Source organism: Oncorhynchus tshawytscha, linkage group LG22 (genome assembly GCF_018296145.1).
Source record: "Oncorhynchus tshawytscha isolate Ot180627B linkage group LG22, Otsh_v2.0, whole genome shotgun sequence".
Taxonomy (NCBI): domain Eukaryota; kingdom Metazoa; phylum Chordata; class Actinopteri; order Salmoniformes; family Salmonidae; genus Oncorhynchus; species Oncorhynchus tshawytscha.
This window is the reverse complement of record NC_056450.1, coordinates 15,031,417-15,045,159: the sequence shown is the minus strand read 5'-3', so window position 1 is coordinate 15,045,159 and position 13,743 is coordinate 15,031,417. Positions and strand designations below refer to the sequence as shown.

The window sequence follows — 13,743 nt, the reverse complement described above, 5'->3', positions numbered from 1 at the left end:
CAAACACTTTCAACGTGACACTGTCATAGGATGCCACCTTTCCAACAAGTCAGTTCATCAAATTTCTGCCCTGCTAGAGCTGCCCCGGTCAACTGTAAGTGCTGTTCTTGTGAAGTGGAAATGTCTAGGAGCAACAACGGCTCAGCAGCAATGTGGTAGGCCACACAAGCTCACAGAACGGGACCGCCGAGAGCTGAAGCACGTTACATATAAAAATCGTCTGTCCTCGATGGCAAAACTCACTACTGAGTTCCAAACTGCCTATAGAAGCAACGTCAGCAGATTAACTGTTCGTCGGGAACTTCATGAAATGGGTTTCCATGGCCGAGCAGGCACACAGAAGCCTAAGATCACCATGCAGAATGCCAAGAGTCGGCTGGAGTGGTGTAAAGCTCGCCGCCATTGGACTCTGGAGCAGTGGCAACACGTTCTCTGGAGTGATGAATCACACTTCACCATCTGGCAGTCCAACGAATCTGGGTTTGGCGGATGCTAGGAGAACGCTACCTGCCCGAATGCATAGTGCCAACTGTAAAGTTTGGTGGAGGAGGAATAATGGTCTGAGACTGTTTTTCATGGTTTGGGCTAGGCCCCTTAGTTCCAGTGAAGGGAAATCTTAATGTTACAGCATACAATGACATTCTAGAGGATTCCGTGCTTCCAACTTTGTGGCAACAGTTTGGGTAAGGTCCTTTCCTGTTTCAGCATGTCAATGCCCCTGTGCACAAAATGAGGCCCATACAGAAATGGTTTGTTGAGATCGGTGTGGAAAAACTTGACTGGTCTGCACATAGCCCTGACATCAACTCCATTAAACACCTTTGGAATGAATTGGAACGCCTCATCAAAAGAGAACCATCATGCTCTCCCAGAAGCTTGGCTGGTGTGTAAAACCCGCAAATTCAGACAAACAAAAAGGTGTGGTTCCCATCTTGTTTGTATGAATTGGAACGCCAACTGCGAGCCATGACTAATTGCCCAACCTCAATGATGCTCTTGTGGCTGAATCGAAGCAAGTCCCCACAGCAAAGTTCCACCATCTAGTGGAAAGCCTTGTGGAGGCTAGTGGAGGCTGTTATAGCACCAGAGGGGGGGACCAACTTCATATTAATGCCCATGATTTTGGAGAGAGATGTTCAACGAGCAGGTGTCCACATACTTTTGGTTGTGTAGTATGGTGTTAAGAAATACTTATAGGGTAATTGTCCTCACTTCAGGGACTACAGCTGTCCTGATTTGAATAGAATGAAGCAATCGCTGTCTCCATTCATTGCACTACAGCCTATCGTTCCATAGTGAAGGTACTGTACCTTCTAATCTGTCACATCACCTTGTTTGACCACGATGCTATAGCCAGCTTTTGGCTGCATTCCTATTCCAGCCTGATGCCTAGCGACTGTGGTGCCAAAGATTAGCAGCATTAAGAAGCATTAGTCCAAGGGTTACTGACTAGCGCTCTAGTGGCTGGCTCATTAAGCCTGTTTTGGGCTGTAAGTTAACAGGGCTGAAGCTACTGTAATCACTACAGGACAGACTCTGGCTACTTCCGAAATGGCTCCCTATTCGTGTGCACTAATTTTGACCTAAAGTATACATGTACAGTATAAGCCATCAACGTGACAGTGCCTGGCTTCCTTGCCACCCCACATGCAGTAGATACATCAAACTTAAACATTACACCCCTGAATATAACATATGCATTGGATATTAGACAGGTATTAACCCTGCATTATGAACATCCACAGACATCTTGTAAAAATGTCTTTACCTAATTTTCCCAACAGTTGTCTTTGCTCTTTACTGATTACAGTAACGGACAAATTAGGAAGTATGTATATTTGACCATGCTGTCTTCTCCCTCTCTGTGAGTGCAGGAACAAGTAGAGTATGTCTTCCTGGTCATCTTCACCATTGAAACCTTCACTAAGATCCTGGCCTATGGCTTGGTCATGCACCCTAGCGCCTACATCCGCAGTGGCTGGAATTTGCTTGATTTTGTCATCGTTGTCGTCGGGTACGCTAGCTCATGTCTCCATTCCTCTTCTGTTACCCCCTCCATTCTGTTTATGGTATTTTAGCTGTATTGTTGTTGTGCGGCTGTTGTTGCAGGTTGTTCAGTGTGGTTGCTGAGGGGACGGCCGACCACAAGCCTGGAGAGGCCCACCACGCAGCAGGCAAACCAGGAGGACTGGATGTCAAAGCGCTCCGAGCCTTCAGGGTGCTGCGACCCCTTAGGCTGGTGTCTGGCGTTCCCAGTAGGTTTGCGTGTGTGTGTACATGTGTGTGTGTGTGTGTGTGTGTGTGTGTGTGTGTGTGTCTGTGTGTGTCTGTGTGTGTGTGTGTTTCAGTAAAACCCATCTCTCTGCTGGGTGAATGTGTGTGTGTGTGTGTGTGTGTGTGTGTGTGTGTGTGTGTGTGTGTGTGTGTCTGTGTGTGTGTGTGTGTGTGTGTTTCAGTAAAACCCATCTCTCTGCTGGGTGAATGTGTGTGTGTACATGTGTGTGTGTGTGTGTCTGTGTGTGTGTGTGTGTCTGTGTGTTTCTGTGTGTGTGTTTGTGTGTGTGTGTGTGTGTGTGTGTGTGTGTGTGTGTGTGTGTGTGTGTGTGTGTGTGTGTGTGTGTGTGTGTGTGTGTGCAGGTCTCCAGATTGTCTTGAACTCCATCATGAAGGCCATGGTTCCCCTACTCCACATTGGTCTGCTGGTCATGTTTGTCATCATCATCTATGCCATCATCGGCCTGGAGCTCTTCCTCGGCAGGATGCACAAGACCTGTTTCTACTTGGGCACAGGTACAAACTTCACTTACAACACAAACAAGTATACTGCACTGTACTGTACATACCCTGCTCTATACTGTACATACACATCCTAACACTATATTAAAGAGTTGCATTTGAGTCATTGTACGCAGACATGGGTAAACAAGTTATTTGCATACAAGTTTGTTATCAGCTAATGCTTTGGAAGCCTGGATTTTATATGAGATTTCCATCTTTTTACTAAGAAGACTAAGACATTTGTCACGATGAGTGACCTCCTCATGTTGTCCTCTCTCCCAGAACTGAACGTGGATGATGACCCCACACCGTGTGCGTTTGCTGGAAATGGGCGCGATTGTGTGGGCAATGGGACAGAGTGCAGAGGACCGTGGGAGGGGCCTAATGGCGGGATCACCAACTTTGACAACATATTTTTTGCCATGTTGACTGTGTTCCAGTGTATCACCATGGAGGGCTGGACCGATGTGCTCTACTGGGTAATATCAGCCTCTCTTTTTTTTCTTGGCTGCATCATAAATGGTACCCAACTCCCTATAGTGTGTTACTTTGAGCAGAGACCTGTGGACCCTGGCCAAACGTAGTGCAATACATAGGGAAAAGGGTGTCATTTTGAATGCACCCCTAGTACTTTCTTCCTATTCTTAACTACTCCTCTGATTTAATTTGACTTAAATTGTCTATCGTCACATAAAAATGGAACAGTTTCTGATTATCTATCTATCAATCAATCAAGCAATCAATCAATCAAATGTATTTATAAAGCTCTTTTTTAAATCAGCAGTTATCACAAAGTGCTTATACAGAAACCCAGCGTAAAACCCCCCAATGCAGATGTAGAAGCACGATTAACAATGCTTCATCTCCCTCTGTCTCTTTCTGTATTCCTGCAGATGAATGATGCAATTGGCTTTGAAATACCCTGGGTGTACTTTGTCTCTCTGGTCATATTTGGCTCGTTTTTCGTACTCAACCTTGTATTGGGAGTGTTGAGCGGGTGAGTGAGTGGAAGTTTGTGTGGATGTTTGTCTTGTGTTACATTTGTGTGTGAAGGCCTTCTCCGAGTGTAGGTTGTGTGCTGACCGTCTATGTGTGCGACTGTACGTGTGTCTGTGTGTGCAGGGAGTTCTCCAAGGAAAGAGAGAAAGCCGTGGCTCGTGGAGAGCTGCAGGACGCCCAGAATAAGAAGCAGATGGAGGAGGATATGTGTGGTTACATGGACTGGCTCATCGAGGCCGAGGATGTGGATGAGGAAGGAAACAAACGTACGGTTAACTGACTGACTGAGATACACACGCACATATAAACACACAAATAAATGCACACACATTGAAAACACAGCCTTGCACCCATATAGTCAACCTTTCCTTTGTCTCCTAACAAGGTGCTGCTGTTGCCAAGAAGAAAATGATGAAGAAGTTTGGCTGGTATAAACACAGCGAGGACGGAGGTATGATGGCCTGTCACTCTTCTCACTGTTACTGTCTGTGTATTAATACAGGAAAACTTAAAACCGTTTTACCTCATTTCTACCAGCATGTCACATGTGCAACCAGAAGGGGAAAAAAACTCTAGACCACCTTCATCATCCCCACAGAGGCTGTACGTTCATATCCCAACCAACAAGTCTTCGATTACATGTAACATCTCCACCGAGCTAAAGGGTAGAGCTGCTGCTTTCAAGGAGCGAGACACTAATCCGGACGCTTATAAGAAATCCCACTATTTAAATTTTTTTTTTATTTCACCTTTATTTTACCAGAATCCAATTCGCTATGCCCTCCGATGAACCATCAAACAGGCAAAGCGTCAATACAGGAATAAGATTGAATCCTGCTACACCACCTCTGAAGCTTGTCAGATGTGGCAGCGCTTGAAAACCATTACGGATTACAAAGGGAAGAGCAGCCGCGAGCTGCCCAATGACACAAGCCTATCAGACAAGCTAAATGGCTTCTATGCATGCTTCGAGGCAAGCAACACTGGAGCATGCATGAGAGCACAAGCTGTTCTGTGTGATCACGCTCTCCGTAGCCAATGTGAGTAAGACCTTTAAACAGGTCAACATTCACAAGGCCGAAGAGCCAGACGGATTCCCAGGACATGTACTCAGAGTATGCGCTGACCAACTGGCAAGTGTCTTCACTGACTCTCAGGCGTGCATGCTTAGTCCCCTCCTGTACTCCCTGTTCACCCACGACTGCATTGCCAAACACGACTCCAACACGACTCCAACACGACCCCGCCCCCGCCCCCCAGGAGTCTGCAAAGATTTGGCATGGGTCCTCAGATCCTCAAAACGTTACACAGCTGCACCATCGAGATCATCCTGGCTGGTTGCATGACTGCCTGGTATGGCAACTGCTCGGGCATCTGACCGCAAGGGGCTACAGAGGGTAATGCGTATGGCCCAGTATGTCACTGGGGCCAAGCTTCCTGCCATCCAGGACCTCTATACCAGGTGGTGTCAGAGGAGGGCCCTACAAATTGTCAAAGACTCCAGCCACCCTAGTCATAGACTATTCTCTCTGCTACTGCACGGCAAGCGGTACCGGAGCGACAAGTCTAGGTCCAAAAGGCTCCTTAACAGCTTCTACCCCCAAGCCATAAGACTGCTGAACAGTTAATCAAATGACTACCTGGGCTATTTACATTGACCCCTTTTTTATGCTGCTGATCCTCACTGTTTATTATCTATGTATAGTCACTTTACTCCTACCTACATGTACATATGACCTCAATTACCTTGACTTACCTGTACCCCTGCACATTCATTTGGAACCGATATCCCCTGTATATAGCCTAGTTAATGTTATTTTAATATTTTATCGTAGAACCTTTTCATATTTTGCAAATATTTTCTCACTCTGCAATGTTCTTTAAGAGCTTGTAAGTAAACATTTCACTGTAAGATCTACAGCGGTTGTATTCGGCGCATGTGACAAATACAGTTTGATTTGTTTTGAACTACTAGGCTCTCTGTGATCTAATCTATGGCTCTGTTATGTGTTCAACAGAATCGGATTCAGACTCTGAATTTGAAGCATATCTAGATGACGACAATGGCTGCTGCGCATCTCTTATGTAATGAAATAAACAAATGTATTTGAATTTCATTCTTTGTTAATTAGATGTCATTGTTATCAATGTTGTGATGTAATGCTTCTTTCTCCTTTTTTTCAGGGCTAAAATGATGGCCAACAGTTTCTGGTAAGTTGAGTAGGATAGCTCAGTTGTGCCTCTGACTATGATTCAATTATATGACATGCTATTTTATCAAATCGATTCTTTAGTGAATAACAGTTCAAAGTTCATACGAAGTTGACATAATCAGCTCGTGCTGTATTCTGGCTGGTCCAGTCGAAATTCACCAATCCAGTGTGGGGATCTGGTCTCGTACATTTTGTTAGATAGAGTAGCCTTTCAACTGTTCGCAACCACAAGCCGGGGTTTGCTTAGTCTAACGTGAATTGGGTCACAGGGGTTTTTGTACTGGGGAATAGAAGGGCGTGTTTCATCCCTCTCCAACCAATGTCTGTTCACTTGGGTGTGGCCACTGAGTGAGCATAAGTTTACTTATGAAAACAATTCTCTCATTTAGAAGCTAAAATCAGATTTCGTCATCTCACAAATAGTTTCATATTTAAACATTTAAATTGCGCAACAACTCCATGTGAATCGGATAACTACAATGTGTAGACTTTCCAAGATACAATTTATGTCATCCTATCATCAGATATAATGTCCCAGACAACAACTGATCTGACATCATATTCTTTAAGTACCAACGGACACTTTCAAATGGTTGAGAAAGGGAATTATTCCCCAACCTTTACCATACTTTCTCTGTGGTACGAAGGGCTTTCCAAGAGTCCATTCTGTAGAGTGGAGAGAAAAGGGGGAAGGGTATTTATGGGGGGTCATAAACCTCACCCAACAGGGAAATGTCATGACAGTTCTCAGAATATACACAATAATGTTTTATTTCCTGTTTTTTTTAAATGAGAAAGTACACTACAGACTTTTGACAAAGCCGGTTTCTGACCCTTCCGCTCCTCATGCAACTTGTCTCCTGTTTTCTCACTTCACTCAGTGAACAGCTATGCCAACTGAACCACGCCTTTCGGAAGAACTGTCGTGTAGCAGTCAAATCCCAGAACTTCTACTGGCTGGTGCTTCTTCTGGTGTTTCTCAACACTGCAGCCAGCGCCTCTGAACACTACGGCCAGCCCAAGTGGCTCACCGAGATGCAGGGTCAGGATACACTCTCTTCTCTACATCTCTTCCTGTTATTCGTTCTCTCTCCACCTACCTGTATCTGGTCTTTTCTATTTGTTTCTGCTTGTCTTCCTCCCCTGTTTCCTTTTCTCTACGTCATTTTCTCCATAATTCAGCAGGATGAAATGTTGACATAGACGTCAGGAAAAATATATATACATAAATACATAAATAACCTTTATTTTCCTTGGTCTTTCCTTCAGAGCGGGCCAATAAGATCCTGTTGATGTTGTTCACGCTGGAGATGCTGTTAAAGATGTACAGTTTCGGTTTCCAGATCCACTTCATGGCTCTGTTTAACCGCTTCGACTGCTTCGTGGTGTGTGGTGGCATCCTGGAGACAGTCTTGGTAGAGTTGCAAATCATCCCTCCCATCGGCATCTCTGTGCTACGCTGTGTCCGCCTGCTCAGGGTGTTCAAAGTGACACGGTTGGTAACTGCTAGCTTGGTCCCAGTTCTGTTTGTGTTGTCTTGCTCACATTGCCTACGGTCTTGTTAGCCTGGTCCCAGATCTGTTTGGTCTGTCTTGCTTGCTTGGTTCCAGTTCTGTTTGTGTTGTCTTGCTCATACGGTCTACAGTCTTGCTAGCTTGGTCACAGGTCTTGCTTGCTTGGTCACAGATCTGTGTGGGCTGTCTTGCTAGCTTGGTCCCAGATCTTTCCAGAATACGCTGCTATGCAAGTTAAACGCACTTCTGAAAGAACTATATGGAATGTCACTCAGCAATTGATACATTTCATGCATGCATTCAGTATGGAAGGCTACTACATACCTCATACCCTCAAACACTGAAACTACCTGTTTCCTGTTTAGGCACTGGGCAGCCCTATCAAACCTGGTCAATTCCCTGCTCAACTCCATGAAGGCTATCTGCTCCCTGCTGCTCCTGCTTTTCCTCTTCCTCATCATCTTCTCCCTGCTGGGGATGCAGCTGTTTGGGGGCAAGTTCAACTTTGATGAGACTCAGATGAAGAGAAGCACGTTTGACACTTTTCCCCAGGCCCTGCTCACCTGCTTCCAGGTAGAATTCTAACACTAATTCTAACACTACTATTGAATTCCCCATACTTTTAATTACAGTCGCCCTCTCTCTGTCTCTCTCTTTCCCTCTGTCTCTCTCTCTGTCTCTCTCTCGCTCTCTCTCACTCTCTCTCTCTCTCTCTGTGTGTCTCTATTTCTATGTATCTCTCTCTCTCTTTCTTTCTTTCTTTCTTTCACTCTCTCTCCCCCCTCTCTCCCTCTCCTTTTCTCCTCTGTAGATCCTTACAGGAGAGGACTGGAATGCTGTGATGTATGATGGGATCATGGCTTATGGCGGGCCAGTCTTCCCACAGATGATTGTGTGTGTCTACTTCGTCTCCCTCTTTGTTGTTGGCAACTGTATCCTTTCTGTTAACCAAGACAGAGAGAGTTGGTTATATACATAAAATCTGCTTTTGTACAATTTACTTGTTTATTCTTTATTTAACCTTTATTTAACTAGGCAAGTCAGTTAAGAACAAAATCTTATTTGCAATGACGGCCTACAAAGCCATTGAATGTACACAAACCTCTATCAATACCGACTGTACTCTATAAGATCGGTATTCACTGATGTTGTCAAGCTCTTGGTCAATTCCTTGATATCTCTTGATTAGATATCCTGCTCAATGTCTTCTTGGCTATCGCTGTGGACAACTTGGCAGGTGGCGATGGTGGAAAAAAGCAAGTAGAGTAAGTATCACAGAAGCCAAACGAATGAAATGTATAACTTGATGGTCTGTTTATATTACTGGACATAGCTAAGTAGCATCAGTAATGAAGAGAATAAGTAGACAAACTTGATGGTCTGGTTATATTACTGGACATAGCTAAGTAGCATCAGTAATGAGGAGAATAAGTAGACATAACTTGATGGTCTGTTTATATTACTGGACATAGCTAAGTAGCATCAGTAATGAAGAGAATAAGTAGACAAACTTGATGGTCTGGTTATATTACTGGACATAGCTAAGTAGCATCAGTAATGAGGAGAATAAGTAGACATAACTTGATGGTCTGGTTATATTACTGGACATAGCTAAGTAGCATCAGTAATGAGGAGAATAAGTAGACGGTGGACAAAAGCAAAGTGGTGAATTAATGGTTTTGCAGAGAGAAAAAGGATGATGAAGAGGACTGGGACGAAGATGAAGACAAAGAGGAAGATGCGGCGGTATGTACCGAAATATTGTTTCAGGGGACCAACACAGTACAATATTTTCTACAGCAGCTACTCTTATGGGCTGCAACCTTATCTAACCGATAATGGTTTAGAAGGAGTGTCTGTGCTCCTCAGTGTTTTAAAAATAAAAGAGAATCTCATGTTTGCATTTCTTTTTTGCTCGCTCTTTCCTTGTGCAGAATGAGATGGATGACTGGGAGGAGAATGAGGAGTTGAGAGCCATCGAGGGTCTGGAGGGTAAGTGTCGTTCCGTACACCTCAGAAGGGTTCTCGTCAGACTGTGTGACACATGGATTGCGCTCTAAATCGACTGATCTGATCAACTCCCCTCTCTAGGAATCATGCCTGTGAAGCCTGAATCCGCTCCAAAAGAGAAGATTGAACCCATTCCAGATGGGAGCTCCTTCTTCATTCTTGGAAAAAGAAACTGGTAAGTCACAGCCATGGAGCCCTATGGACCCTGGTCAAAAGTAATGCACTATATAGGGAATTGTGTGCCATTTCAGAGCACCCATATCACTTGCATCGTCTCTCCTCTCCCTTCAGCCTCCGAGTGGCCTGTCACAACCTCATCCACCACTCCTACTTCACCAACCTCATCCTCGTCTTCATCATCGCCAGTAGTATTTCTCTGGCCGCTGAGGATCCAATCAGAGCTCACTCCTTTAGGAACAACGTACGGCAACATTTTTAAAATAAATCCCTCTCGATATCTACTCAGTCAACTGTCAGTCCCGCCCTCACAACCAAGCACTACCTAGCGCCCAATCAACATCTATAGTCTATAACCGGCATTCAAATCTACCGTTCACACTCTCACTCAACTACCGTAAATCTACCCTCACTGCTCAATGGTTTCAACCAAAAGTGCTGTTCTCATACTCACCTTCCTTACAATGCCCACCGGGGTTGGGTTAAATGCAGAAGACACATTTCAGTTGAATGCATTCAGTTGTACTACTGACTAGGTATCACCCTCTTTCCCTTTCCACCTCCAAATAGTGTTTCTGAATTGTTGCCATGATGCTGACGTAGGATATCTTCTATATCTTCAGATGCTTGGCTACGCTGATTATGCGTTCACCTCCATATTCACTGTGGAAATCATACTGAAGGTAAAATGTGACCAGATATGCAGATGAAATGGGTCAAGCACTTTTGAGATTATACTACGTTTTGGAATGTTACTTCATTGTGAATTGACAATGATCTGCATAGGCTATCTTTCCTTCAGGCAGTAGATCTACGTCTATCTATAAACATATATGGGAGTGCACGTGGCAGTGTAAATAGCATTTAGAATCCCTCTTAACTCTTGTGATTTTTCTCCCTCTCCAGGTGACGGTTTTTGGTGCGTTCCTTCATCCTGGTTCCTTCTGTAGGAATGCCTTCAACCTCCTGGACCTTTTGGTTGTCAGTGTGTCTCTCGCGTCCTTCTTCCTCCAGTGAGTGTCTGTCGGGATGTTATCCAAGTGGGCTCGGACCTCAGGCGCATAGCTGAAAAGCTTGTGCCTGAAGTCGAGCAGGAGTCCCATTGACAGTATGGTACAACCATTTTCAACCAACCTTTACCTAGCGGTACTGTCTTCGTTATTCTCATAAACTTCTGTTTCCATTTGCAGTTGGAACTCCAGAAACCAGAGAATAGATATTAAATTCACTTTTTGTAGAGAGTGAGAAATGGCCTCTCACATGTGTAAATCTTTGTTTGTGTTGTTTGGATCGCACTGTGTGACGCCTTATTCTACATGTGGCTGTTTCACTTACAAATGACTAGTTCCTGCTAAGCTGTTGTGAAATGCCTGATGTCTGGCAGCTAAAATGGTAAGGAAACTCCTCATGCAGCACAGACATTTCAGTTCATATTTTTCTGAATATTCTCAGCTTTTTGGATTCCAGCTGCAACTGTGAACAGAAGTTTGTAAGACACTGGTGTCTTCTGAATCAAGAATGAAGAAAGTATCGCCAAGTAAATGTTGGTTGAAAATAACTGTACCAAGGCTAGTGGACCATTGACTCAAAGGCCATCACAAGCTAGTTAGCTAGCTATACAGATGAATGTAAGATTTGATCAGCTATCAGTGTGTCTGTCTGTCTGTCTGTCTGTCTGTCTGTCTGTCTGTCTGTCTGTCTGTCTGTCTGTCTGTCTGTCTGTCTGTCTGTCTGTCTGTCTGTCTGTCTGTCTGTCTGTCTGTCTGTCTGTCTGTCTGTCTGTCTGTCTGTCTGTCTGTCTGTCTGTCTGTGTCTGTCTGTCTGTGTGTGCGTGTGCGTGTGCGTGTGCGCGTATTGTTATGTATACTGTATTTTTTGTGTCTCACAAAATACATACTCTGGCTACACAATACATTTCCCATTTGCAAAGACAATACATTTTGAATTGATTTGGTTCTGTCCTAAAAGGGACATTGGAAGGATGATGAACTGCCCTTCCTTTACAGGTCAATGGACAGTATTGGCCCTGGTTATATAGACATAATACTGTAACAGCACTCTCTGCTGGTCAGACAAGAAAAGTGCTGTGGGGATCATTCCAACACTCGTATCTGCTTCTCTTATACTCTCAGTTCCAGCGCTATCTCTGTGGTCAAGATATTCAGGGTACTCAAAGTGCTCAGGCCTCTTCGAGCAATCAACAGAGCCAAGGGACTCAAGGTAATCATTTGACCACTTTAACCACCTCTCTCTTTCTCTCTCTCTCTCTCTCAATTGAATTCAAAGGGCTTTATTGGCATGGGAAACACACGTTTACATTGCCAAAGCAACTGGAACAGACAATTAACAAAAGGGAAACAAACAGGGGGAACATGAGTATACATTACACTTACAAACGTTTTAAAAGAATATAGACATTTCAAATGTTACATTATTGGCTATGTACGGTGTTGTAACAATGTGCAAGTAGTTCAATTATGAAAGGGAGAACAAATAAACAGATAAATATAGGCTGTATTTACAATGTTGTTTGTACTCCACTGGTTGCCCCTTTCTCATGGAAACGGGCCACAAATCTTTCTGCTGTGACTGCACACTGCAGTATTTCGCCTAACAGATATGGGAGTTTATCAATGTTTGATTTCTTTTCAAATTCTTTGTTGGTCTGTGTGACCTGTGAGAAATGTGTGTCTATAACGTGGTCATACATTTGGCAGGAAGTTAGAAAGTGCATCTCAGTTTCCACCTCGATTTGAGGACAGTGGGCACATAGCTTGTCTTCCTATGGCGGCTACTCTCAATGGTAAGGCTTTCTTAGTTTGGGGTCAGTCACAGTGGTCAGGTATTCTGCAACTGTGTACTCTCTGTTTAGGGCCAGATAGCATTCCAATTTGCTCCGTATTTGTTTGATTCTTTCCAGTGTACCAAATAGTTATCTTTTTGCTTTCTTATCATTTGGTTGTGTCTAAATGTGTTTCTATCCTGGGGCTCTGTGGGGTCTGTTTGTGTTTGTGAACAGAGCTCCAGAACCAGCTGGCTTAAAGGACTCTTCTCTAGGTTTATCTCTCTGTAAGTGAGGGCTTTGTGGTGGAATGTGTGGGCATCGCTTCCTTTTAGGTGGTTGTAGAATTGAACAGCTCTTTTCTGGATGTTGATAACTAGTGGGTATAGTCCTAATTCTGATCTGCATGCATTGTTTGGGGTTTTGCGTTGTACGCAAAGTATATTTTTGCAGAATTCTGCAGGCAATCTCTCAATTGGGTGTTGGTCCCATTTTGTGAATTCTTGGTTGGTGAGTGGACCCCAGACCTTAGAACCTTAGAAGGCAATGGGTTCGATAACTGCTTTAAGTATTTTTTGCCAGATCCCAATTGGGGTGTTGAGTTTTATATTCCTTTGGATGGCATAGAAGGCCCTTCTTGCCTTCTCTCTTAGATCGTTCACAGCCTTATGGAAGTTACCTGTGGTGTTGATGTTTAGGCTGAGGTAGGTGTAATTCTTTGTGTGTTCTAGGGCAACAGTGTCTAGATAGAATTTGTATTTGCTGTCTTTGCTACTGGACCTTTTTTGGAACAGCATTATTTTTGTCTTATTGAGACTCACTGTCAGGGCCCAAGTCGGACAGAATCTGTGCAAAAGATCTAGGTGCTGCAGTAGGCCCTCCTTGGTTGGGGACAGAAGCACCAGATCATCTGCAAACAGTAGACATTTGATTTCTGAGTTCAGTAGGGTGAGGCCTGGTGCTGCAGACTGTTCTAGTGCCCACTCCAATTCATTGATATATATGTTGAAGAGGGTGGGGCTCATGCTGCATCCCAGTCTCAGCCCACGGCCCTGGGGAAAGAAATATGTGTGTTTATTGCCAATTTTTACTGCACACTTGTTTGTGTAATTTGATTTTATAATGTCATATGCTTTTCCCCCAACACTGATTTCCATCAATTTGTATAGCAGACCCTGTTGCCAAATTGAGTATAACACCTTTTTGAAATCAACAAAGCATGAGAAGACTTTTGTTTGCTTTTGTTTTGCTTTGATTGTTTGTCAACAAT

At 44.0% G+C, this 13,743-nt stretch overlaps 1 protein-coding gene across 1 annotated transcript in view; it reads left to right on the top strand.

The window, feature by feature from the left end:
* The window catches only part of LOC112221526 (voltage-dependent L-type calcium channel subunit alpha-1D-like), a 42,840-nt gene that overhangs the window by 889 nt on the left and 28,208 nt on the right, over positions 1-13,743 (top strand). Inside the window, exons 2-22 of the mRNA XM_042303819.1 lie at positions 1,875-2,014; positions 2,110-2,255; positions 2,638-2,790; positions 3,061-3,257; positions 3,672-3,775; positions 3,901-4,043; positions 4,163-4,228; positions 5,796-5,862; positions 5,962-5,988; positions 6,872-7,032; positions 7,260-7,485; positions 7,870-8,077; positions 8,316-8,436; positions 8,694-8,769; positions 9,190-9,250; positions 9,439-9,496; positions 9,596-9,689; positions 9,806-9,935; positions 10,315-10,374; positions 10,598-10,704; positions 11,824-11,911. Coding sequence (XP_042159753.1) covers positions 1,950-2,014; positions 2,110-2,255; positions 2,638-2,790; positions 3,061-3,257; positions 3,672-3,775; positions 3,901-4,043; positions 4,163-4,228; positions 5,796-5,862; positions 5,962-5,988; positions 6,872-7,032; positions 7,260-7,485; positions 7,870-8,077; positions 8,316-8,436; positions 8,694-8,769; positions 9,190-9,250; positions 9,439-9,496; positions 9,596-9,689; positions 9,806-9,935; positions 10,315-10,374; positions 10,598-10,704; positions 11,824-11,911 — 2,358 coding nt within the window. The 5' untranslated portion in view covers positions 1,875-1,949. The remainder of the gene's footprint in view (positions 1-1,874; positions 2,015-2,109; positions 2,256-2,637; positions 2,791-3,060; positions 3,258-3,671; positions 3,776-3,900; positions 4,044-4,162; positions 4,229-5,795; positions 5,863-5,961; positions 5,989-6,871; positions 7,033-7,259; positions 7,486-7,869; positions 8,078-8,315; positions 8,437-8,693; positions 8,770-9,189; positions 9,251-9,438; positions 9,497-9,595; positions 9,690-9,805; positions 9,936-10,314; positions 10,375-10,597; positions 10,705-11,823; positions 11,912-13,743) is intronic.